Source organism: Barbus barbus (assembly GCF_936440315.1).
Source record: "Barbus barbus genome assembly, chromosome: 37".
NCBI classification, from domain to species: domain Eukaryota; kingdom Metazoa; phylum Chordata; class Actinopteri; order Cypriniformes; family Cyprinidae; genus Barbus; species Barbus barbus.
In genome coordinates this window covers 17006182-17033784 of record NC_136715.1, presented here as the reverse complement: position 1 = coordinate 17033784, position 27603 = coordinate 17006182, and the positions used below count along the sequence as shown (strand labels likewise).

Here is a 27603-nt window from a genome sequence, read left to right as displayed (position 1 = left end):
GTTTTTAATATCATGTGATTATATGTGAATACATAATTTACATTGTTAAATGGAACTGTAGTTCATTCATACAAGTATTTTTTTCTTGATTTTCATAGTTTTTCAAACATGTTTCCAAAAACTCTTCATTGAATTTTTGTTGTTTTTGTTTATTTATTGATTTGTTCTTTTTTTTAAGAAAATTATGAAAAATCATGAAAAAGCTAAGCCCATAGAAAAAGCTGGAAGTCACTAATGTTCTGTGCAAAGAAATACCCATGCGTGATCGTGAATCTTGCTTCTAATAATAAACATTCCTCTCTCCATCTAAAACTTGTCAGATTTTTTAGGCAGAACACATATTAAACTCTATGACTTCAAGGAATTCCTAAAATCCCTTCCCAGATTGCAATATTTAAAACTCAGAGAGAAGCCAGGGCTAAAAAAACAGAGTAAGCAAAGGGGCTCAGCCATGCTTGCATAAAGGCAACAACTCTGGCAGTTTCACTACTGCATGTCTTGTACAAATTGCCCGGCTTTAAAGCTGTAATTACTGTAATGGCTCCAATTGCAGACTAGTGAAGCCAAAAAGTGCTTCCATGTGTGTCAGAGCTCTTGCGGAGAGCTTCTAACCACACCAACCCAAACATCGGCAATCAAGGCTGCTGTCCGCTTGTGAGTTAACCTTCCTCAAAGTTTGAAGTGCTGCTTCCCCAACCCAGACTACCCATGCGGCTCCCATGTCCGCAAGCGAGTCGGCTGTGCTAAGTAGTCCAGGATGATGCAGCAGCCTGCTGAGAGAGTAATGCAAGCAATGTTTGCAATGAGCTTGTTGCAGTGAGCTCATAATGACCTGCAGTTGCATTGAAATCAATTGGAGCTTTGGTTAGATATAGTGTAGGTTGCTTCCTTTGGAGTATTGCAGTGGTGTATGACCTGCCTCTGATCAGAAATCTACTTTAGTAAGCTTCTGGTAAGCATGCAGTATTTATAGAGCCATTAATAGCAGTGTTATTAGACCCGTCCACCACTGACTGATGGCCAATCATGGCTGGGTAGGATGGTGATGTCACAATGTGCTCATAACTGTTTTGTCTTACACTATATTTGCAGTATTTTATAATTCTCTTTCTGCTGATATGGTAAATTATACTGTTGTTTTAGACTGATTCAAGCTGTTGCGCTATGGGTGTCCCAAGTTCAAATCCTGGCTTGAAAACCTTTCCCGATCCTGCCCCCCTCTCTCTCTCTCTCTCCCATTTCACTTCCTATCTCCACTGGCCTTTCATAATAAATGCCAAAAATGCCCCCAAAAAATATCTTTAAAAAGAACCGACTAATAAGGGTCATTTGTTAGAAAATCAGTTTGTTAGTAAATACACTGTTCGTGTTGTAACTTTGTGATTTACAGAAAATATCTTATTAATACGAGTCATTTGTGAATTATAGTGTGTTCACGTCATGTTGTAATTACTTAATGACAGTGTGGACATTCTCTTTAACCTTTCTACTTAAGTCATGTCTCACACATCCACCATGTTTGTAGTTTTTTGACATATTTTATTTGTGTTTGTAGTTCTAATAGAGTCCAAATATCCAAGTTTCCACCATAAATAGCAAACCACCTAGGTACCTTTGGGATACTAGTTTCAATATATGACGATTTACACACTTATTCTAATTTCAGATAGATAGTATGCAAATTGGATTTTTATTTTCAGATTATTGTTGCATTATTAAGTCATTAACAATAGGCAGTTATACGAAAAATTAAACAGAAATATTATGAAGTAACTACAGCGGTCTGGTGGTACAAGTGAGCCTTTAAGTTGAAATTATGAGGTCTATAATGACATGATTAGTTTTTACAAGTTAAAATCATCATCTCTAATGATAATTCTGACATCATATCCGGTAATTCCCGCGTGAATGATCTTTATACTGCAGTGGCTGCTTTGTATGTTTTTATGCTGTTAATTGTAAAAAAAAAAAAATCTGTATTTTTACTCATTTGTAATCATCCAAGCAGTGCTCAAGTTTTCTTCAGAAAACATAAAAAAAAAGTTTCAGTAGTTGTATGAAGTTCCTGTTACGCATATTCGTGGTTTCCATTGCAGAAGCACGCATGCAAGGTTTCACATTTCTCTTTTAGTGCATAGTTTGAAATCCCAACCCCACGCAGCACAGACAACCTGTCAGAATGCGTCCTTGCTAATTCGTTCCAGGATGAGTGTGTTTGCTCACAGGTCCACACATACAATCTCACTCTGACATGGCATCTCTCTGTAAAACACATGATCCCAGCAGAAGCATGCTGAAACGTCGAGTTCTGCGAATCCCTGGAATAGTCAAGAGATCCCTGACATGCTTGGCACCTTGTACAGCTTTGCAGTTGACAAAATTGATGTATTAGTGGTTACACCACTCGTGACCTTATTTCTAATTTTAGATACAACCCACTCCCACTTTCCGACCACCCACTTTTCGTGCCACACCAAAGGACTAAGTTTGAAAATAGGAATATTGAGAAAAGTTGAGCAAGATGAAACAAAACGAGTGCAGGAGGACAAGAAAGGAAGCGAAGGGAGCCAAAGCGAAAGAGTGTTGGGGATGTGCTGGGAGCTTGAGGGATGTGTGTGGATGTCATCTGGCCATCAGTCATGCGGAGAGGCCCCCAGGGGCCAGTGCTTATACCAAAAGCAGCTGCGTGGAAAAGAGCCTTAGGAGACTACAGTACTTTCATGGCCTGTCGCATCCTCTAACCTCTCCAACATCAACAACCCCCCCTACATTGCACATTCCTGCTCAAACGCTCCGTAATCTGTCAAACAACACACTGTCAGCTGAGAAATACTGAATACTTGTGTTATCGAGCATGGCTAATGTTTTATTTTATGCTGCTCTGTAAATTTCATCTAACAAAGTTACATCCAAGCTGATGTTGCAACTAGTGTCTATCTAGTTTCTGTACTTAGAGCTGTCAATAATGATTTAATAATGATTCCGGTTGCTTGCCTACTCAAATAATGATTCTTTTAGTCAGATTCTTTTTCGAGGAAGAAATAGAACTTAACTATATTATGCTAAACAAACACAAATGTGGTAAAAATGTGGTTTAAAATATATTACTTAGAGAACTCATTTTGTGAATCTTTAAATACAAGTTGTCAAATGAACAACCGGTCATTCACATCATTAAAGTAACTGTAAGTTGTAAACAAGTATTTGATCTGCTAAAAAGAATCAGCTCTTAAGAGTCATTCATCTGGGAATTGACCTATACTGGTTGTGCTGTATGTTTAGATTCACTAAAAAGAACCGACTAGTAAGACTCATACATTTGGGAATCTAGCTTATACTAATTGTGCTGTGTATTTTCTATAAAGAACCATCTCATTAGAGTCATTCATTCAGGAATTGAACTATACTGATTGCTCTGTATGTTTATTCAGTAAAAAGAACCGTGAAAATCATCAGGAATCAGATGATTTTTGTGCTGTACATTCAATTACATGTATGACAACCATTGGGTTTAAGTATTTTTTAATGTCACCTGTTCTGAATAAAAGTTTACATAAACCAACAATTAAAAAAAAACAAAAGAAATACAAAAACGTCTTGTGTGCAAAGCCCCTAAATCTGTAGACAGATGGTATATGAAAAATATAAATGGAAATAAAAATATCAATGATTTACAGTGCCACGAAAAGGTTTTTTGCCCCTACCTGTTTTGCATATTGTCACACTTAAAAGACTCAGATCATCAAACTAATTTTAATATTACACAAAGATATGAATTTGAAATAACAATTTCATTTATTAAGGGAAAAAAAAGTATATGTGAAAAAGTAATTGCCCCCTAAATCTAAAAACTGGTTGTGCCACCCTTGGCAGCAACAACTGCAATCAAGCGTTTGCGATAACTGGCAGGGAGACTTTCACATCGCTGTGGAGGTATTTTGGCTCACTCTTCTTTGCAGAATTGTTTTAATTCAGCCACATTGGAGGATTTTCAAGCATGAAAGGACTGTTTAAGGTCATGCCACAGCATCTCAATCAGATTCAGAGGTGGACTTGCTGGTGTGTTTGGGATCATTGTCCTGCTGCATAACCCAAGTGCAATTGAGCTTGAGGTCACAAACTGATGGCCGGACATTCTCCTTCAGGATTTTCTGATAGAGTGCAGAATTCATGGTTCCATCAATTATAGCAAGACATCCAGGTCCTGAAGCTGCAAAGCAGCCCCAGACCATCACACAACCACCACCGTGTTTGACTGTTGGTATGATGTTCTTTTTATGAAATGCTGTGTTGGTTTTACACCAGATGTAACGGGACACACACCTTCCAAAAAGTTCAACTTTTGTCTCAACAGTCCACAGAATATTTGCCCAAAAGTCTGGGGGATAATCAAGATATTTTTTGGCAAATGTGAGATGAGCCTTTGTGTTCTTTTTGGTCAGCAATGGCTTTTGCCTTGGAACTCTTCCATGGATGCTGTTTTTGCCCAGTCTCTTTCTTACTGTTGAATCATGAACACTGACCTTAATTGAGGCAAGTGAGGCCTGCAGTTCTTTAGATGTTGTTCTGGGTTCTTTTATGACCTCCTGGATGAGTCGACATTGCGCTCTTGGAGTAATTTTGGTAGGCTGGCCACTCCTGGGAAGGTTCACCTCTGTTACAAGTTTTCTCTATTTGTGGATAATGGCTCTTGACCGTGATTCGCTGGAGTCCCAAAGCCTTAGAAATGGCTTTATAACCCTTTCCAGACTGATACATTTCAACTATTCTGTTTCTCATCTGTTCTTGAATTTCTTTAGATCACGGCATGATGTGTTGTTCTTTAAGCATGCTTCACTTTGTCAGACAGGTTCTATTTAAGTGATTTCTTGATTCAACAGGTCTGGCAGTAATCAGGGCTGGTTGTGGCTAGTGAAATTTAACTCAGCTTTCTAAAATAATGTGGTTAATCACAGTTCTTTCATGATTTAACAGGAGGGGCAATTAATTTTTCACGTAGGGCCATGTAGGTTTGGACAGCTTTTTTACCTTCATAAATGAAATCATCATTTAAAAACTGCATTTTGTATTTACTTGCATTATCTTTGTGTAATATTAAAATCAGTTTGATGATCTGATCTGAATCTTTTAAGTTTGACAAATATGCAAAAAAAATGACAAAAACAGGAACGGGGCAAAAACCTTTTCACGGCACTTTTATTTTACTATAATGTCTTTGAATTAATCGAGTGTGTTTTTAATTGTGAATAATCGCCATATTTTACAATTAATTACTAGCTTGAAAAGACTGTTATTGCTAACTCTTGCTTTTATGTTTTCTCATCCTGTCTGAAGGCTGTTCGCCGGCAGCATCCCCAGAGTGATGTTCATCAGCATGGGAGGCTTCATTTTCCTCGGAGCATATGAGAAAGTGCGCTGTACGCTTTTATAAACACCATCATCGTGGAACACCGTGGGTCAGTTTGTACTGGACTGGTTTCTTCAACCCAAACTCTGACTGTACGGCCAAAACTGCAAAACAAGGTCAGAGACCAGGAGCAAACAGCAAACTACAGATCAGTGGAGGTTGGTCAAAATGCACCCTCTGTCCCAGTTTGAACTGGTGGTCTTGAGGGCCACGGCGAGGACACCTGGTGCCTGGATAAAAAGATCACATAACACAGTGGTTTGCATTCCTGCTCATCAGTGCATAACAGATTGAGTTTAACTGTCTGAATTTGTTATGTTGCAACACAGATCGAATTCAAACTAGATATCATTTTTGCAAGCTTACATGGATCTATTAAAAATCGGCTGTTTGTATTAAAACTGCACTGCGCTGGTATTTATATACTAAACTCATCAGTAACAAATTAAAATGCCTTTACCAATGTTATTCCAGTGGATTATTGTTACATGTTGAATCTAGACTTTAATCCCCAAGCTTGCTCTACCTGTTTATTAGCTGAAAAAACACAGAGAAAAACACAGATTAGTCCACAGGTGTGAATGTTTGTCAGACCTGTCACGAAGCGCGGGGCACAAGAACAATACAGAGCATTTGACTAGAGCAACAGTGGGCCGTTCCAGCCCTACAGCTCTTAGTCAACAACTACCTTTCACTGGAATGTGCTTTCTGTCCAAACACACAACTCAAATAATACCGAGTGAAGAGCAACAGATCACCAGTAATTTCATTTACTTGTTAAATGTATAACATTAAAAAAATACACTGAAATAGGTAACAGGATTGCAAATAGAGCCAAACATTTTTCAGCATCATTACGTCTTCAGTGACATGATCCTTCAGAAATTATTCTAATATGCCAATTATATCATTGTTGGAAAAAAAATTATATATACATGTATACGTTACATTTATGCTTTCATTGGTTGGATCAAATTAAAATATGCTTTTTAATGCATCTGACAGAGTTGACAAATTAAGTTATGAAGTGGTTAAATGTACATTTTTAGAAAAAAAATCTGTTCTTTTGCTGTAAAAGAAAAAGTCATTTCTTGAGTTACAACACTTTATTAGATTTTTTTTAAACAATTTTTTTTTAATGGATGAAAGTAAATGGATAACCAGTAAATTCAATCTGGCTATAATGTGCAAAATAAAAGAAATTTGATATTTAAAGCTACTTTTATTTTTTTTGGTTTATCCAACAACTCAATAGGTCTCACTCCAAAGAACATGGAATTTGTGTTTCGGTTGCTTAGAGATGCGAGGAGGCACACACTTACCCTATTCAGTCATTTCAACCACTGTGCATCAAAATAAAAACACAAACCAGATGGTGTAAAGAGCAAAATGTGACTTTAATAAACACCTGTCATTTTGACACTTCAACAGTTTTAGCCATGTGGGTGAACAGCTGTGATTAGAGTCGAGTTCAATAAATTAATCTGGTATGAAGCAGGGTGACCCAAACATCTGTAGAGTTAACCTTCACAGAGCTGGATTACACAGTTAACCAGCTATCCACATTATCAAAGTACTGATATGGTCTACAGTTTTTGGGGTTAAACTGGTGTTTGCTGTAATCCAACTTTACAAAACATTCCCCTAGTTTAGTTGTACAGATGTTATACTATTTGGCCTAAAAAAACAACCTTGGCTGTTGACATGAACTGGTTTGGCTCAGGCTAACTAATAAATGTAGATTAGCATTAGCTGCTTTAGTCTTTAGCAAAGATTAGCTGACGAGGTGTTCACTTTTCCTGCTTATTCCCTTTAGGTGAAGACATTCTGTGTGGTTGAAGTCCAGCACACAGTTTTCTAGAGAGAGACGCTCTTTCCCTTTTGTGAATTGGCAGCATTCGGCTTTGCTGTTAGCTAAAACTCGCTGTTAGAAACAGTCTCTATAAATATTATTTTTGGATAATTTGTTATTTCCCCAAATATGTTAAAAATGATAGTCAACAAATACATTTAAAAATTGATTTCAAATACCACAGGTATGTAGGCAAGTGAAGCAGCTTTTGGTGGCCTGTACCTTTGTTAACGGAAGAATCTCAAGATGTAAAAATGGGATTTATCAAAGTGCTTATATTTTCCCTTATGCCAATATGTAATTTTTTACCATAACGGACCTGAAAATTCAATGCAGAGCTCTTCATTCATCCCATATATATTCTGACAAAGGAATATTCCAGGTTAAACACTAGTTAGCAATGACAAATACAGTCGCTTTTTTCTTTGCTTTGACAAGCTGAAGTACGAATTTAAATGATTTTCATGGTAAATGATGCCAATTACTTAAATATCATTTATAGAGATTGCACTTACAACAAAAAAATTCATTTCTTCAGAAACATGTAATTATTTCAGTAAATTCACAAAAAAATGCACTACTGTTCAAAAGTTTTAGGTCAGTTTTTAAAACCCATTTTCATTTATCTGATCAAGAATACAGAAATGACCGTAATATAGTGAAAGATTACAACAATGTAACTTTTTTTATAATATAAAATATATTTGAATTAATTTTAAAACAGTGCTATATTTTCAGCAGTCTTTCATGAATAGAAAGTTCAAAAGAACAGCATATACTGTATATAAAATTTGATTTTAATTCACTTGTAACATTTATAAATGTCTTTACGGTCACTTTTGATCAATGTAATGAATCCTTGCTAAATAAAAGTGGCTTTTCTAGGAATCAAAAAAAGTAAATTCCCTGATATTGCCAGAACCCCGTTTCTTGATTTTAACCTGGAATATTCCTTTAAGGCGATCTATTATGATTGGGTTATCTAAACTTCAAGTGCATGACAAGATTCCCATTTGTGAGTGGGAAAGCATACGGACATCTCCCAACGAAAAACTGACTTGTGGATTCTTTGATCTTGTAATAAGGCACTGCTTATAAAACTGGGAAAAGCAGGAGAGATCTGTTAAAAAATAAAATAAGATAGAACCACTCTGATCTCACCATGCACCGAATAGAGTTAAACACTCTTTTGTAAAAGTTATAGAATACATACATTCACGTATTTATATATGAAAACTCTTATGTACAGCTCAAAACCCAACGTTATAGCACTCTGTCATACATTTTGCATGCGTCAAATGCAAGTAACATTTCTGAAGTGTGAACGGAGCCTCCCTGAGGAGGATTATATCTATATACATCATTAACGCTCGCATGGGACTTCATCATCACCCCACTCAAGCTTCGCCTTCAAACGCCGGATGCCCCTATTCTGCATTCAGATAGATGGGGGCAGCTTTGTCTGTGCCCCTCAGTGTGAGGTAGCAGTTCTCAGTGCAAAAGGATAAAGAAGAATCTTGGCGAGGCGTTAGTCACTGGCCCGCCTGAAGGATTCGCTCTCGCTTAGGGTGGCGTCAGGCATATGTGCGTGTCCGTTGGGTAATAGAGTCTGTTTAAGCTCGAACCCAATGTCACAGTCCCCAGGCAGGAGCTTTACTGGCCGATGGTAGCTCTCTTCAAGTGAGGGAGGTGTGTCTGACCTATTCACCAACAATCCTGAGAGAGATTAGAAAGGAAGTGAGGTCAAACAAGGAATGTTATCACTGTATCATCAACCTCATATTAATCACTCAGAACTGGCATGATAAAATGTGTTTTTTCACCCTACGGTGGCAGGAATAGTGATATACAGGGCATGAGTGAGTCTTCTTGAATTTATGGCTGTCTGATGAATCCGTGTCCTCCTCGTTCTCACCGTTTCTGTCGCTGTACTGGTGCGACGAGGGTGATACGGTCACCCTGTCGTGGTTGGTGGGAAAGATGGGAGTTTGGCTGTCTTTCCTGACCCCGTTGGGTGTGCCATTGCAGTGTGGTTCATTGTTGTGGCTGGTGAAAGTCGATGTTTGGTGTGTCTGCTGATACTCCAGGCCTGAAGGGGGCACTATCCCGTGAGGGAGGTAGTTACAGTGTTTGGAGTAGCTGGTGCCGTTTTCCAAGCAGTCTGTGCACACGACTGGCCCATCATAGCCTGAAATAAGAGAAACTGGCTTAATTATGATGTTGTGCGAAGATCATTTAAACAGCGGACACTTCTTAAAGTTGGCAAGACGTGATTTTCACCAATTCATCTAATGCATTTTATAGATCTTATTGCGAACGATGTCTCTTATGCTCATCAAGGCTGCATTTATTTGATCAAAAATACAGAAAAAACAACCAATAATACACTTTCTACTTTAAAATATAATTTCTGAGATGCAGTGCTGAATTTTCATCGGCCATTTCTCCAGTCTTCAGTGTCACATGGTCCTTCAGAAATCATGCAGATTTATTATCTGTGTTGAAACTATTTTGGGACCTGTCTGCGATACATTTTTCTTCGATTCTTTGTTTAATAAAAAGTTCAAAAGATCAGCATTTATTCAAAATAGAAATCTTTTCTAAAGTCTTTACTGTCACTTTTTATCCATTTAAAATCCTTGCTGAATAAATGTGCTAATTTCTTTAAAAAGAAAGACATTTAATGACCCCAAACTTTTGAATGGCAGTGTATTCTTTATAAAAATGTTTTGACCTTGTAATCTATTCTAGAGATTTTCTTTCAAAATCTACTCAGAAAAAGTGTGGATACTGTACCATTGTTTTCTATGCGTCCGTTGGGTTGAGATCCACCATTGGACTCCACTCGTATGCACACGTCCTGTCTCTCTGACAAAGTGCCCTGAGAGGACAGGTAACTGGGGACATCAGGAGGGACAATTGTCTCATCTGTAAAAGGTAAGCACGAAAGGTTACAGATAAAGTCTTCTGTTAAAAAAATAAAACAAATACAAAATCTGTGTGAAAATACACACCTGTGTTTACACTGCACTCCTCGCTCTTCTTCCTCGTCTGGTAGATAATACACACCCAAACCAGTGATGTCACTACAATACTGGTCACCACAGCGATGACGATGATTCCCACAGTAACAGTGCTGGGGCTTGAAAAAGGTGCGCATTCCTCAAAGCGCTGGTAAACACTGAGCTGGCAGTGAGCTCGCTCCGTGCCGAGCGTGTTGGACATGACACAGGTGTAGCGCCCAGCGTCCTCTAAGGTGGTGCTACCGATCACCAAGAGCTGATTCCCTGGAGTGAAGTAGTGACGGTCGCTGGGTCTCAGAGGCTCCTCCCCCTTTAGCCAGGTGATGCGAGGAGGTGGGCTGCCTAAAGCCTTGCACTGCAACGCAACAGTCTCGCCTACTACAACATTTCGATCCTCCATTTCCTGTGCAAGATGAGGGGTCTCTGCAGGAAGATCACAGGGAATAGTTATTGAATTACATATGGACATGTGTAGAGTTGCCCAAGTAGATAGAGATCCCTTAAATGGCTTGACATATAGGTGATGGCTTTGAATTGTAATTTGCTACTTGCTGTTGCTAGCAAGTGGCACTTCTAATTTGTGGGGGGTGGGGAATCACCCCGAGTATAAGAAGAGCCATTCATATTTTGGAATAAAAATGTTTTAATCTCCTTAAATTGTATTTTGTCAACGTTTAGGACTAGGTATTATGATAGCCATTTAAAAAAAAAAATATTGATTGACTTCCAAACTGGTGGAAAAAACAAACAAACATACACTTCCAAATTCAATTCCTGAACAAATGACTCCAATAAACTGGTTCTTTCTAGTGAATCAAAAACATATGGCATAACCTGTTGAATTGCTGAATTAATAAATCTTAAGTTCTATTTTAGTGAATCAAAAATATACAGAGAGTCTTGTCGAGTTTGAATGAATGGCTCTTATGAACTGGTTGTTTTTAGAGAATGAAAAACATACAACACTATCATTGTAGTTTGATTCCTGAACAAATGACTCTTATGAGCCTGTTCATTTTTAGTGAATCAAACACATACAGAACAACCAGCATAGTTCAGTTCCTGAACAAATGACTCTAATGAACTGGTTCTTTTTGGTGAATCAAAAAAACATACAGAATAACCAACATAGTGCAGTTCCTAAACAAATGACTCTTATGAGCCTGTTCATTTTTAGTAAATCAAAAACATGCAGCGGAACCAGTATAGTCTTATTTCTGAATAAATGGCTCTTATGAACTGGTTATTTTCTAGTGCCACCAGTATGTAGTCTGATTTAGTACACAGTCTGACCCTCGCTTCAATACTTTTTAGTAAAAACAAAAAACAAAGCCCACTTTAGGCCGACTATACCACATCATTTCCACGTTCCAATAATGAGTATTTGACTATTTCTGCCAAGCAGTTACTCAGTCGAGAGTTCAGAAACACTCAAAAATACCACTATGTGAGCCTTCAGCACTTCCTCTACCCCCTGTGACCTGCTTCCTGACCTTTGACCTTCAAGCCCACACATAAAGCCCAGCTGCTTCAGATGGGGAACAAAAAAAACATTCTTGCGTCGAACTAAGCAGGGGGTAGCAAAACTCCAACAGCTTAAACAAATCCACAATGAGACGAAAAAAAAAAAAAAAAGTATTTTTACATAATGTAAATATGGAAAAAATGGTCGTACCTAGCACCGTTAGAGTGACGTTTGCGGAGATCATGCCCGCCGTGTTTTTTGCCGTGCAGCTGTACACGCCCATATCCTCAGGTTTCACGTCCATGATGAAGAAGACATCGTCATCAGGCATCACACGCATGCGGCGCTCTCGGGCGGCAGGGAAATCTGTACCGCCATCTTTCTGCCATGCCACTTGGGGAGTCGGATGTCCTTCAGCTGCACACTCCAACCTTGCCTTTGTGCCTGTCCGGATCGTGATGTCGCGTGGGGTCTTGACAAATGAAGGCAGCACTGTGCGCATAGAGAAGCAAAGAGGAAATTAGCCCTAGCAAGGATTATTCCCATAATGTTGCTACATCAGCACCAAACAAGCCCAGCATTCATAGCTGTGACTAACTCAATTGGCGATGGGAAATGGCTTGATTTGAACGGGCATGAAACCAAAATGCCTCAAGACAATCAATTTGCATCTGCTGCTTGAACTGACAAGGCATGTAATCCAAGTGTATCGCTAACAGCAGAGAAGATAAAAATGCCCAAATTCTAGAGGCACAGTTCAGTCTGAATGCAAAAGCTCTGAGCAAATGTTGAAATGTTGCATGATGGGAATTTAGTGCAACTAGTGTAACCTATGTTTAAAAAAATGACAGGTTAAACGGTCTTAAAAATTACCTTCAAAAGCAAATAATTTTAGACTTTTATATACATCTATAATAAAATTATGAATTTATATGTATAAAAAATACTTAAATATTATATGAACATTATATTATGTGTGACCCTGGAGCACAAAACCAGTCATAAGTAGCACAGCTCTATTTGCAGCAATAGCCAACAATACATTGGATGGGTCAAAATGATCTATTTTTCTTTTATGCCAAAAATCATTTGGATATTAAGTAAAGATCCCGTCCCATGAAGATATTTTGTCAATTTCCTACTGTAAATATATAAAAACTTGCAACACTAAGGTCTTCATTTGGACAATTTTAAAGGCGATTTTCTCAATATTTTGAATTTTTTGCACCCTCAGATTTCAGATATTCAAATAGTTCTCGGCCAAATATTGTCTTATCCTAACAAACCATACATCAATGGAAAGCTTATTTATTCAGCTTTCAGATTATGTAAAATTGGTCAAAAAGGGTAAAGAAAAATTGACCTTACGACTGGTTGTGTGTTAAGAGGTCACATATACTGTATAAACATTTAAAATATTTTTATATATTAAATTATTTATTTATTAAAATATGCATTAAACATTATTATTTCAAGTCTTACAGGAAATTATATATTTTATTGCTTGTCTATTAAATATTAAATAAATGACAACTACTGTGAATTAAGCACTCACTGACATTTAAAACACAAATTATATAAATAGTATTTATTTGTATGACAGTTCATTCTCAGTTTGTGCAATTCACAAAATGCTCCCACTAAAACAAACTATCCGTGAATGATGGGAATTGCATGGTGGGAATGGGATGGGAAGTTGTACAACTGTCTAGGAACACCTTACATGGTCAACTGAAGTAGAAAACGGATATGGAAGAGTACCAATGTAGTTTACTAATATATAGTTAATAAATGTACCGTTTACAGTGACACGGGCCCTGTTAGAGTAGGAGGAGCCAAAGTGATTGCTGATGATGCACTGGTAGCGGCCCTCATGGTTGAAGGTGACGTGCCGAAGGTGGAGGATGGTGGTGTACTCCATCACCCCTCCGTCACTGGCCCGCACGTGGGCGAAATTCTCCACCTCGGCTTGACGTAGCGTCTCCTGGTCCTTGAGCCAGGTGAAGGTCATGGGCGAGCTGCTGCTGCTGGCAGCCGTGCAGGTCAGACGCACATCTTTTCCCAAAACTGCTGCCGTTGTGACAGGGTTAACAGTAATCTGGGGTTTGGGAAGGTCATCTGAAGGGGGAAGTACAAGGATAGAGACATTTTAACACACCATTAGATTACGTTCTATTTTACTGTGATTGACTTGTTTGATTGTTAAAAGACATTATAGCGCTGCTTACCACAAACAAAGCTCTGTGGTGGGGCCTGGTAGATGCTGGTGCCCTTTAGGCTCTCTGGGTGGGCACATGTGGCCTGAACTCCAGCCTTCATCTCTCGAGTTACCAGCCACTCCGGAAACCAGTGCAGCTGGCAGTCGCACAGAAAACTATCACTCTGAATATGACTGCAGAGAGAGGGATGGAAAGAAAGATGAGTGAAAGCCAGATGGCATGTAACATCAGCATGATGTAGATGATTTGACTGAAGTGAATTATTGTGCACATTTATGTCCGGTTACAATAGTAGCCTCCAAATAACATCTGGATTTTAGCATACATAATATACTGGTTTTACCTTAATTTAATATGCATAGCATAACGTCAATTAAAAATAATAATAATAAAAAGCAGTTTCTTATAAAAAAAATTATTTGTATATAAAAAAAAAAAAAGTGTCTTATGTTCATTAATGCTGCATTTATTTATTCAATATATAGTAAAATAAATTGTTGTGCTACCTAATTTTTTTTGTCAAAATGTGATCAATTTTCTTTAGGATTCCTCGAGCAGAAAGTTCAAAAGAACAGCATTTATTTGAAACAGAAATGCATTCATTCCTCTTTCAAAAAGTGTATAAATAATGGTAGCTTTAAATATTAGTATTATAAATAATACATTCTCAGGTACATGGGTTTAAAAAAAAATCTGTATGAATGAAAAGTGGACTAAAGTGCACTTAAAATATTTGAATATTAAAATAGTTTGTCATGTCATACTATACATTTTAATTAACTGCCAGCCAAACATTCATGATGTCAAGAAACAATACAACCAGCTGAGTGGTTATGCTTGTGAACAGGAGCACGTGTGTTAATGGGACTCACAGGTAACGCAGGTTCTTCATCTTGCTAAATGCCTCGGGTTGGATGGAGCGGATGGCATTTTCCCCCAAGTTCCTGTTGAGAGATTAAACAGGGCCCTCAGGCGTGACAGAAAGAGGACATGGGAACGTTCACATACAGCTGCTGCGCTCGCATGCAAATCCGTAGCCTATTTTTATACGAGACAACTCTGAACAAGGTGGAAAGACACCAATATCAGACGTGGAGCTACAGCGTCTGCAGAAGTGCTTAAATTCTATTTCTTTTATGAAACTGACCATATGCTCCATAACCTTGTTGCTGTAAAAGTTAAAGCTGGCTCTAACGAGACAAGAGCAGCTGGCCTTGCAAACCACCCCGTCCTCTCCTTTTACAAAGACACTATTAAATTGCTAGCAGCCCTCTTAAGCATTTACTTTTGGCAGCCGCTGCTGTAGGGGCCGAAAGGCATTGTGGGATACTCACAGGTGCTCCAGAGCCTCCAGGCCCGAGAAGGCTTTCTTGGCCACCGACTTGATCTTGTTTCCAAACAGAGTTCTGCCGTTTCCAGACACGCAGAGCGAGAGGGAAGAGAGAGAGAAAGAGAGTGCACAATTAGTTGGACTGAATCTGATAAAAGAGGGGGATTGTGGGATTGGAAATCCGAACTGTGTAGAGATTAGGAGGAGGGTGAGGAATCAGGGCCCGGCACAGCTCTTCAAAGCTTACTTTTATCTTTATTAGAATTTAATAGCGATGACAGGGTGGAGCCCAGAGCTCGAGGTCACATGAAAAGGAGCTTCAGTGGCTGGAGGACAACACGGCTTGTAAAGTAATAAAAGTGGCCTTGTCAAGGCTGTGGTTCGAACCCCTTGTAAGGGCTTATCCTGCTCGCTCTTCAAAAGCGGCCGTAGGCGCAAAACACACACACACCGGGAAGATGAACTGGCTCCCTCCCCACCACTGACACGATTTCCATTCTTAAGCATGTCAGACCAAAACAAGCCTCTGACAGTGCACTTCCTGTCCAAGACTCCACAGTCAGCACCGTGAAAGCCGGCACCTTCTCATATAAACCAGATTTGACACCTGACAATGTTGTCGTTTCAATCAGGGGATGATCTTTCTGGCTTTGGGTCATGGGACATTGGCTCACAATCCTGAGGCATGTCAGGAGCTGCTGCATGCTGGGATAAACAAGACCTTCACAGCAGCAGACAAACGCAGGGATGCACCAATATCGATAATCTCACGTTGTTTCATGTTGTATATAAATCTATAAAAATCTTTAAAAATAAAGTCTATATTTTGTTTTAACAAATGAAACATTTTTAACTAAAACCATGTTTTAAATGCTACAAGTTGTTAGGCATCACTTTGTAAAGTAGGGATCCACTGATATTAAAATTTCAACTGATATCAATAATCAGATAAATTCTTTATGTTATTGCTGGTAGACGATAAATGGCTGATGTAAAAAATCTATATAAATTTATAAAAATCTTAAAAATAAAATAAAAAAAAGATTTTGTCTTAATGAATACAAAATAAACAAATTATTTCAAAGCACTTAGGAATCACAACAGCAATGTACAGTATGAAAAAATTATTTAAAAAAAATGTATTGATTTTAAAAATTACATTTAACAATATACCAAAATAAATGATACTATCATTTGATATGGTTCCAAAATATACAAAAAGCATTATAAATACATTTTATTAAATTTTATAAAATCTTAAAAAAAACACATCCCATGAATGTGCAAAAAACTCATCTTAAAGAGCCATTTAAAGCAATCATTTAACTGTCAAAAATCATAAAACAAATCTCACTGCTAAAAAGTTCCTTGTGAGTAAAGTTTCATGAGGAACAACTAGTTTTTTCAGTATGTGCTTGCAGGAGTAACCCCAGAAAGCCCAGCCCCTGCCGTGTCTGTCAGCGGATTGATGGTCTGTGTGTATGCGACAGCATCTGTCATCTCCTGAAAGACTAAGACATTACCTCCACTCATCTCCTCCGGCCCCCCCACCATTTCTGAAGCAACCGCCCATCTGCAGGTCACCCTCTGGGCAGTCTTGAGCCCTGGGCTTCCATACCAGCCCCATAATTCAAAAAGCTCTAGCAGTTCACTCCGATCAAACTTGTGGTTTCAAATAGAAACCATTGAAATAGATGCTAAGTGGATCCGTTGACATCATGAGCAGGTGCACATGGAATCTGTGCATGAAGATTTGGGGCGTACAAATGATCCACAAGCAATTTATCAAACAAAACGACAAGATTTGATCTGGAATCTACTAAAACTAGAGTCGGCTGCCTACCCCGTCTTGCGGTAACAAAACAGCAGAAAAGACTTTGATGTTGTGCACATCACATATTCCCAGGAAGGGTGAATAGGATTTTTGGCAGGGGTGTGCATAAACAGGCGGCTTCCGCAGATTTGCGAACCTCTGCTCCCGTAACAAAAGGCGGAGTGCTGGGGCGTTTGATGTGTCTGAATAAACCCCCTCCTCTGCCTGCCTCCCATTTTACGCCCTCGCTGATTCCATCACAAGAGCAAAGCCAGGAGCTCATCTCTTATCTGTCAATGATGAAAAGTGTTCGCCCCAGTACTCAAATTCAATTGAACTTGCCACTAAGGCTTCCCTTCCCAAATCTGCACTGCATGTAAGGTGTGGGTTGAGGTTACCTGCTCTTCCTCATTTATTTAACGCAATAAACAAAAAAAAAATTGGGGATGTCACTTGTCTTGATTGCACCTGGTGTAAGAATGTCCAAAATTAAAGTGAAGAAGGAAAAGTGATGGTTGAGACAAAAGAGAACGTGTGACACTCACAGCTTGTTGAGGTTTTCCAGCCCAGTGAAGGCCCCATTGGTGTCCTCTATAGTGCCAGAAATGTCATTGTGGTCCAACTCCCTGCAGAGACAAAAAGAAAGAGATTAGGAAAGAAAGACGGATAAACAATTGACCCTTTGCTAAGCTCCGCCCACATCCCATAGAACATTCCATAGAAATGTACTGGAAACTTCCACGAACAGTGATTTTAGTAAATGCATTCATAAATTGGAATATATTGAAGGATATTTCTTCTTTTGTGGTCTTGAAGGAATTGTGAAGCACTTTTTTTAATGAATAAATAAATATTTTTTATTTTAAATGTCAGTTTTAAATATTGTATTTTAAGTCTACTTTGTATATGCATTTTATGTTTTGTTTTTGATTGTTTCTGTATAAAGAAAAAAAAAAACAGGTGGGATTGGTCAGTAAAGTTTTAAAGACGGGGCTGACAGACGTTCGGCAGTGGCACAAGCTACCCTGGACACCTGGTTGAAAACAAGAAAGTCCAACAACACACTCTTTCTTGCTCTCTCTCCCACTCTTGCCCTCTGCCAACCAAGCACATTCTTTTCTTTGTGAATTGTGACATTAAGGAGCGCAGCAACGCACAGGCCAATGCATGAATAATGCATGACAGCTGAAAGCGCTTTGCACAAACACAACTCTTTCACACAGTTGCCCACATATACTCAATCCGACAGCCATTTGAATCTGTCAACACACCAACCGTGTTGGCAGGTAAAGGCATCGCATGGGCACATCGCATAATGCAACTCCAGACGAATCATGGACAAGCCCAGACGGTGCCAGCCGTCTGCTTACATGGCATTAACTTTGACGCAAATCTTACTAATTCAAATGAGTTCTTCTAATTCAAATAATCATGTTTTTAAACACTTTTTAGTCAAGTGTACTTGCCATGGTATGATCAATTTTATCATCAGTGTTCACATCATAGCTTTTCAACATCGTTTGTTTCTACACCGTTAAAAAGATTGCTGTCGCTGAAAAAAGAATAAATGTCTTTTTGAGGTGAGAGGGTGGAGGGATTTTGCCCACTCCCTCCTGGCTGACAACCGCCCCCTTGGCTCTCTCTGTTACTTTCCCTCCATGCCTGGCCTCGGCTGCCAATTTCCTATTCTTTCTGGCTGGCTGCATGTGAATGGACCCTGGCTTGTTAATGACAGTAGGGCCGGAGGCCCCCAGGCCTGACCCCCACCCCCTCGGCTAAAAGACGGTCCGGTTCTGGTCTTTCACACCCGACCAGGGATCCTCTCGCCCGGCCAGAAGCACGTACCAATTAAAACCTCCCCTGCTTCTTTTCAACAGGAGCCCCAGTAAGGCACTAAGGCCATGATTAGATTAGAACTGGCTCGGATGAGAGCAAGTCAGAGAGAGAGAGAGAGAGAGAACGATATAAAAGGAAATCAAGCAAGTAAGACATAAAGAAAGGACGGAACAAAAGAAAACAGAGGCCCTCACAATTGCACTTCACAAGACCCTTCCCCCCACACTCTGCCCACTGCCAGCAGCACTGAGGGCTGTGTTGTGCCTTGGCTTGTCACCCTACTGTGAAAAGCCTTCATCTAAGAAAGTAAAGGCAGAATTCTTCTCGCTTTTCTCTTTTGAGACACTAAAACGGGGAGGGGCATGAAGTGGCTGTTGAGACTTTGTGTGTCTATAGAAGTCAGGCTGGAGAGTTGGTCCCACATAATGCCTTTCACTGTGTGCAAAAAAGACGTCGCTTCTTCTAGGAGGCCTTGAGCAGGGTGCACATGTGCATCCAACTTTGGTGGGAACCAACAAGGAAACAATGAGGAAAATAAACCAGGAAACTTTCTCACCAGACTTAAAAGCTTATGCTACTTTAGCAAATGCCACTAAATCAATCAACACGTTTGTCTTCAACAGTGTTAATTCATTTAGAAATTATGACTGATTTGTTCACTCATTTCAAAAAAGGAAAATGCTGTAAATCCATGGATCCGCTGATTTCAATGGAAATGGTTCGTTTCTGGCATTTGGGTTGCAATATATTCTGACATTCAAATTTTTTTATCATTTTGTTTTATTATTATTAATTTTTATTATTATTATTATTACTTTTTAAACTTTTTTTAATTAATCTGACAGTACAGAATGACTTCAGATTCTTGGGTAGACATTAAAAGGAATGTGATCATGGCAGAATGGACTTGAAACTCGTTCCCTCGTTTGAGCACCACGGCTCAATTTGACAGAACTGTCAAGTGTTTTTTCACATGCAGGCTAAATCCTAGAGGATTTCTCACAGAGTAAAGACACTTACAGCGTCCGTAGGGAGCTAAGGCCTCTAAATGCTCCCTCCGTGATGTGACTGATGGAATTGTGTCCCAAACGCAGTGAGTTCAGGTTCACCAGTTTGGAAAATCCACCCTCGGACAGCTTCGTCAGGTTATTAAAAGACAAGTTCCTGGAAAAAATGAAAAACAAACCAGAATTGCATTTAGGTTTTAATTTTTCAGAATCCAGAATTTAGGTTACGTTTTGTCCAGAATGCAATAACAGCCGTGTCATAAACCTGCAAAATCACGGCTGACCACTCAGCTGATACCGCAGTCAACATGCACTACCACTAAAGCCTTGTTACCCCCACAACGAATGAGAGCGTTAGCTAGAGGAAGATATCACATACAGGGAGGACACGATACGCTTGACAGGACTGCCCGGTGTATACACACATTCACCCAGATAAGCTCACTTTCACTCAGGTACAGATCTCTTGGCAGACGTATACGTGGAGGATTATTCTGTTTTCTTTAACTAGCATCAAGAGAGATGAGTAAAAATGAGGCTGAGCTCCTAAGCGCTGGCAATCCAGTGCATCATTAGGGGATAAACAGAGCTTATCTACAGCAAGACGAGGAGTGCTGTGTGTTTAGTGCAGTAGGTGATACTGTGGACAAATGCTTCCTTGTAATGTAAAGATTGGGTGCGATTCATTTTTTACTTGGTGTCAAATTTAAACCGCAACCAAGATGATTTCCTACTGAATTCTATTCTTTTTTTTATGCACACTACCGTTGAAAAGTTTGGGACAAGTAAGATTTTGTTTAAAGAAATTAATGCTTTTATTAGGCTAAGTAAAATTGTATTTTTAAACAAGAAATAGATGTAAATATTTATTTATAAAGAAGAAAAAGAAGGAGGGATGTCTCACAGTTCTCGGAGTCTCTCACAGAAGCCCCAGCCCTCAGGGTTAAAGTTAGAGATGGAGTTGTTGGAGAGATAGAGCTGCAGGAGTGACTCCAGACCATAGAGAGAGCCGCTGTTCACCTCCCGCAGACTGTTATAGTCCAGGTGCCTGTTTATGACAAAAACAATTGTTCACTCTCATCATGAGCAATGTGATGGATGTGCATTTGATTTATTTTATAATATAAATAGTCTATTGTGAGAAATATTATCTGGGATAGTTTTCAAAAATGAAAATACTGTCAATAATTACTCACCCTCATGTTGTTCCAAGCCTATAAGACCTTCGGAACACACATTATTTTGTTATTTTTGATGAAATCCGAGAGCTTTATGACCCTGCATGGAGAGCAACATAACTACCTTGTACTACCCACAAAGGTAGTAAGGACATTGTTAAAATTATCCATGTGACAACAGTGGTTCAACCTAAATTTTATGAAGCTACAAGAAAAAAAAAAAAAAGTAAATGACTATTATTTTCCTTCAGAACACTGGATCCTGCATGACTCTTGTGAATGCGTGGCAGAGACTGACACGGAAGAGAGAAATTGTTGAATAAAGTCATTACTTTTGTTTTCTTCGATCACAAAAAGTATTCTCGTAGCTTCAAAAAATTAATGGTGTCACACGGACTATTTTAACGATGTTCTTATTAGCTTTCTGGGCCTTGACCCTATGCAGGGTCATAAAGCTCTCGGATTTCATCAAAAATATCTTAATTTGTGTTCTGAAGGTGAACTTTCCCTTGAATGAATGACTGACTATAGGCTATTACTGAGCAATATTGAGGTTGTAGTAATGAAGGTTTGGACTCACAGAACCCTCATCCGGGCCAGACCCCAGAACGCCCCATCCGTCAGCTTGCTGATGTTGTTTCTCTGAAGCTTGAGAACTTCTAAACTGCTCAAACCTTGAAAGGTGAGTCCTTCAATTAACCGCAACTTGTTCCTGCTCAGCTCCCTACAAAAACACACACTTAAAATGTGAATAAAAAGCATTACCAATAAAGTTAAAGTATTTGTAGAAATGATGCATGATACTGTGAAGACATACAAATAAAAATAACGGTTCTTTATTTGCATCTGTGATAAAAACCTTTAACATTCATAGAGCCTGGTGGGAAAAGGTTCTTCAGATTATTAAAATCTCTTTGACACTGTGTGCTGAAAGATTTTTTGGGGAACCTAACTTATATGACATTGCTGGAAAAACCTACTTTTTGTAACCTTTTTTGCTTTTTTAGAGAGTGTAGTGTTGTAAACAAGCAGCATGTCCAGCTGACCATTAGCTCCAACAAAGCGGCTCTGATTCCTCTTTGATGTCATAACTAACTAACTAACCTATCCTTCTCGCTCAACAACATAGCTGTGGCTTTGTGGTTGTTGAAATGCACTCCAGGTGTGTGTGTGCACGTGTGTATGCGGTTTAATATGAGCTTATGTTGCCTCATGCATACAGAGATTCAGTATCACTCTGTCCACCTGAAGAACAAAGCACATTTTTGATGGAAGTCTGATATGAGTAGAAACAAAGAGCTTAGCTACAGATGGTTGCGCTCGCGGCACAGATAGATCTGCAATGGAGAGAAAGAATTGTCCTGCTCTGATATTTACCAATGGTTCTCTGATCCTGACTGCTGATACCTTTCAAAGAACATGTGGAAGCCAGTGTCGGAGAAAGTACTTTAAACTGTAGTTTCCAAAGCTGCTGAATAATCAAATACAGTTTAAACTACTCAGCTACTCTTAAGTTAAAAATAGTTTATCTAACCTTTAAAAACATTTTTGTATAACAGCTGGACAAAGTACAGTGGAAAGGAGCAAAACTTAAGATTCTTGAGTTTACTTTTTTACTTAAAAAAAACAACACGCATGGTACATGACGCTAAAAAAACAAAAAAAACAGTGAATGCATTTAAAAAAAAATTCAGACAAAAAGGTTTTAATGTTGCCACATTAATTGAAGCACCTCTGCTAATAATCAAAACCAAAAAGAAATTGATGCACACTACCAAAAAGTTAAAAAAAAATCACTATTTTAATGTTTATATATTAAATAATCCTTAAATCATTTATATATTATATATAATTCAAATGATATAATTTAAAATTATTATATTGTTTATTTTAGTATATTTTAAAATGTAATTTGTTCCTGTGAAGGCAAAGCTGAACTTTAGTGTCACATAATTCTTCAGAAATATACTAATAAACTGATTTGGTGCTCAATAAACATTTCTTCATATTATGAAAGTTGAAAACAGTGCCCTGCTTATGGGAACCATGATACATTTTTTTCACTTCTATGAAATGACGAACTATAAATGTCTTTACTGTCACTTTTGCTTAATGCATCCTTGCTGAATGAAAATATAAAGTTGTTTAAAAAAAAAAAAAAAAGGACATTAATGACCCCAAACTTTTGAACGGTAGTGTATATATAGAGTGTAGTTCACTCACAGTTGTGTGAGCTTGGGTAACTCCAGGCCTTTAACGGGAAGCTGGGTCAATCGGTTCCGGCTCAGTCTGAGGATCTGCAGACTCCTGGCGAGGTTCTTAAACGCCCCAAACTCCAGATGAACAATCTTATTACTGCTCAGGTGCCTACAGAAATGAAATATCACGCTTCAGATTGTGAAAGAACACAGTGTTACATGAAAACACAGATGTTCACAGTTCTATCTATTTGAAAGAGAGAAGGAGTGGGTTTCTCACAGGTCCTTGATTTGTAACCCTGGAGGGAGGCAGTGCTCTCTCAGCTCTGTGATGTCATTATTACTCAGATCTAGAGTCTCCAGAGCAGTGAAGTTCTGCAGCAGGCTCCCCTCCAGTCTGCGGATTTTATTATGGTGCCTAGAAGGAAAAAAAGAGCACATCTATTATAACTAACTCTACACACAGCTGTACAAACCTTCAAGGAGTGTTTAATACGTTTTCACGTGACTCTCTGGAGAGATTACAGACTAATCTATTGTTTAATGTATACACGGATCAGGCAAACAAATTGAACACCCTGACAAAGACTAAGACCGTAGATCTGATTTCAAGGGTTACAATTCATAAATCACATTATCGCAATGTTTTTCAGTTTATTAGTGCATAAGCAACTATGCGAAACCATATGTTGACCCACATATCTGCACTGATAGGCGGCTGGCTGCTCTAACCACATGAGGCTCTTTCGGAGAGAATGTGTCAATAGGGCTTTGAAGCCCAATGGAGACTTGTTTCCACACACACGCCTTCAGAAGTGCCAAGTGACTGTGGCTTGATACGGTAACTTGATTTGTCAACACACACATGCAGACACACAAACACATACAAGCCTGGAATCCCAAACAAAAACCCAGCTATGGTGACAAATATCAGTCAGATGAAAGATTCATCTAAACCCGTTTCTGCACGTATATCTTTGGATGAAACAGAAGAGATTAACAACGGACTAAATAAGTATTATGACTCAAAGAACTTTTGGATATTAACATACTTTCGTTCTATTTCAACAATTTTCACCTAGTTTTTAGGTGCAAAATTAGTTTCGTTTAGTCACACAAAATGTAACAAATCATGCATACAAATTTTTTTTTTTGTTTTTTTTTTTTCAAATGTTTGAAATCCTGCACTTGATTTGGATTGGTTTGTATATGGACTGACGCTTTGGTTTTGTTTGCGAAAATGTCATACTTTTGCTTTGTCACAATTTAGTCACCCAACCATTTTCAAAGAATTAAGTAAAATGAATGAATTTTCCACACAGGACTTGGTTTGAAAATCAACAATTAGTGTTGCTCGCAAATGTTTTGTTTTCTTGTAAGTTAAGTCACATCAACCTTGGAGAGTTCTTAAGTAAAGACAAATCAAATGAAAGGTTTCTCTCATGGGGGCTTTGGATTTCTGTCCTTTCCCCTTTTTTCTTTGCTTCTATTCCTCTTCAGAGATGAGGCATGAGAAAGCAGCTGACTTAGGAATCACACTTGTTTTTGCCGGCCAGAGAAGGAATGGCGAGGTCAAGGCTCTCCACATCTGGAATTTGTTTTGGGGTAGTTTCAGAGTAAGCCATCCCTGCACTGGAGAATGGGACAGTACTAAAGAAACAAATCTGAAAATCTCCCTCTAATAAACTTGCTAAGACATAGCGGGCATAAGGAAATGACGCTGCATTAGATGAAAGCTTCATGTACAAACTTTGGGGTAAACACCATGGGATTGTGGTCTGGTATATGGATATGGTATATGTGATTGTGGTATATGGTTCATTCAATACAACGTTATATAGCAATGTACCCTGGTATTACTATTTGGTAGAGGTCCACTGAACTTCCAGTTCCAATATTCACCATAAAAGGCCAGCTAGTCATACCTAACAGTCTAGCACCTGCACTATGATCAATGCTATTGAAACCCTACAAAGCCCAGGCAGACAGGCCCGTGCAGCAAAGACGAGTCCATGCTGGAACAACAAAGCCTCCTTATTCGGATTCCCATTTCTGCGTAAATCTCACAGTAAACACATGGTCCGCAGAGACCGAGAGGGGATTTCTGCTCTGGTTGTCTGCTGGCAGGTGTTCTGTGGGAGCCTGAGAGACCATCGAGGCCTTTCCCAGTGAAGATGGGACCCAGCCGACACGCAGATGCTCCCTGGGTTGACCGTGTAACTGGAATTCTGGGTGGGAATTGTGAGAAGATGGGGAAAAAACGAGGGAGAACGACGGAAGGAAAGAGAAAAGGAGGGAGTACCCCCCACTGTCCCACCTGAATAAACAGACAGAGGGTATGGATAAGGACGAGTGCTGTGCTCACCACCCTACAGGATGTTCCTGTGACTAACAGAGCACTGAGACTCCACTGAGTAGCAGGTCAGCAGCTGGTGACCTTCACTAGGCAAAAAAAAACATGCTGACGTTAACAAGAGAAACGGCCCACACTCGTGCATTGGCCATCCCAGGCCTGAATCCACAAAATGTTTTAAAATGGTACTGCTGGGATCTGGATCAGATCTGAATCTGCTCAGATCTAGGATCTGCCTTACTCCATCTGGGTTACAGCAGATCCTAAAACAGACCCCGATGCCAAAATGACACTTTACAAATAGTTTACAAAGGCTTTGCTTGCGGTTTAGTTGTTTTTCTTGCGCTTGTTTGAGCTAAACTGAGATGCTATAGCTGGGTTCCAGACCGTTGTAGGAACCAGTTGTTGTTGTGGTGAGAGAGCGTGGGAGCAGAATATCTTAGCTGGTTAATCCAACCAAAGCTGCACCGCACTGAGGATTAGCAGTTTAGCTTCTTTAGGCAGTACTGATTGGCTTATCTGCTTGATGAACTCCAAAGTAAGGAGATGAAATGGTGGAGGTGGTTTGAGAAGGCTGTTCAGAGCTCTCAAAGATTGAATCAGGTAGTGATCACCATCATGTCATTCCAAACCTGTATTACTTTATTTCTTCTGTTGAACACATTATAATGTTTTCTATAGAAGATATTTAGAAAGATGTTGGTAACCAAATAGTTTTGGTTACAATTGATTTGTACTGTATATGGGTATTTTTCAAATGATCTTTTATGTTTCACAAAAGAATTCAAGTCATATAAGTTTGGAACAACAGGAGGGTGTGTAAATGATGGTAGAATTGGTGGCTGAGGGAGAAATAAAAAAAATAAAAAAATAAAACATATTTCATAGGGCCTTGACAGGAAAAAAAAAAACAGATTTCATAGGGCCCTAAACAGTCCTTTAAGTGATTTTGCTAACTTTTTGCCAACTTTATATTTAATTTCAGAATATTACTCTTGGCGACATAAATTAACCAACATTGCTAATATGTCAGTGATTTTAGTGTGCTTTTTATTTGGCTAATACATTTTCATAAACGATATAAATAAATATTTAACTACTTATATTCAGTTTTTCATCTTTTTTTGTTTTGTCTTTAACATTCAATCTAATAAGCAACAATGGATATTTTAGTAAAACACTGGTTTCTTTAAAAATTAAAATGGCCCTATTGAAAAATTGTCAAACATATGAAAATATTAAGATATATTTGTCAAATTGTTAACGTAAATAAATGTGGTGTGGTCTCCAAATAACCCCCCCTGCCCTACCATACAACTCAAACAGCTAGCTAGTCTAACATTTGTCAAACACTCCCCAACAGCTGACAATCATAATGGACAAGAACTATATTTCAATGTGTATTTGTTTTATATGGCTTGCATTGCCATAGCAATAAAGAGTGAGGCCGTATGCTGCACAGCACACTGTGACAGTATGACTGTCAACAGTCAAAGGAAATTATTCAAATCAGTAGAACGGCGGCTGTTTAAACACTTCACCAGAGAAAGAAGGAAAGAGAGAGCTACTGTTTTAAATGTTGTACTGCGTTCAGATGAAACGGGGCATTGAGGAGTTCAGTGTTGGTGACAGACACAGCAGTATTTTAGTGCTGGCTCTGTGGCCGTATCACAGGGAGCTGCTGTCCGACCGCATTCCAGCTGGTGAACTCAGAGGGGAGGAATTCTGTGAGCGGAGCGGCATTCAGAACAAGAGCCACGAGCAGGAGCGGGGTCAGGTGTTCCTCACAGGTGAAAACTGAGACCTCTCGCTCTTTCTGTTCCCAACCCTTCCTCCGCCTGTATCGGTAACCACCCATCTCGCCCCCTTCCGACTGACCCCTCCCCATTATCTGTCTTTTATTTATTTTATTTTTTTACAGT

The 27603-nt window shown here is 39.0% G+C and overlaps 2 protein-coding genes across 3 annotated transcripts in view; one reads left to right on the top strand and one right to left on the bottom strand.

The window, feature by feature from the left end:
* The window catches only part of LOC306856787 (mitochondrial S-adenosylmethionine carrier protein-like), a 58014-nt gene extending 51116 nt beyond the window's left edge, over positions 1-6898 (top strand). The window contains exon 10 of one of the 2 annotated variants that reach the window (XM_079396256.1): positions 5335-6898. In XM_079396256.1, the coding sequence (XP_079252382.1) occupies positions 5335-5431 (97 nt within the window). In that variant the 3' untranslated portion in view covers positions 5432-6898. The remainder of the gene's footprint in view (positions 1-5334) is intronic. The other variant, XM_079396257.1, reaches the window with a different exon arrangement.
* LOC306856786 (leucine-rich repeats and immunoglobulin-like domains protein 1) overlaps positions 6786-27603 on the bottom strand; it is a 35880-nt gene continuing 15062 nt past the window's right edge. Inside the window, exons 4-18 of the mRNA XM_079396255.1 lie at positions 23609-23746; positions 23354-23497; positions 21711-21854; positions 20857-21000; positions 19966-20109; positions 17655-17735; positions 15301-15372; positions 14839-14910; positions 13976-14139; positions 13545-13865; positions 11958-12239; positions 10274-10705; positions 10056-10187; positions 9175-9447; positions 6786-8975 (exon numbers count right to left, since the gene is read on the bottom strand). Coding sequence (XP_079252381.1) covers positions 8788-8975; positions 9175-9447; positions 10056-10187; positions 10274-10705; positions 11958-12239; positions 13545-13865; positions 13976-14139; positions 14839-14910; positions 15301-15372; positions 17655-17735; positions 19966-20109; positions 20857-21000; positions 21711-21854; positions 23354-23497; positions 23609-23746 — 2731 coding nt within the window. The 3' untranslated portion in view covers positions 6786-8787. The remainder of the gene's footprint in view (positions 8976-9174; positions 9448-10055; positions 10188-10273; positions 10706-11957; positions 12240-13544; positions 13866-13975; positions 14140-14838; positions 14911-15300; positions 15373-17654; positions 17736-19965; positions 20110-20856; positions 21001-21710; positions 21855-23353; positions 23498-23608; positions 23747-27603) is intronic.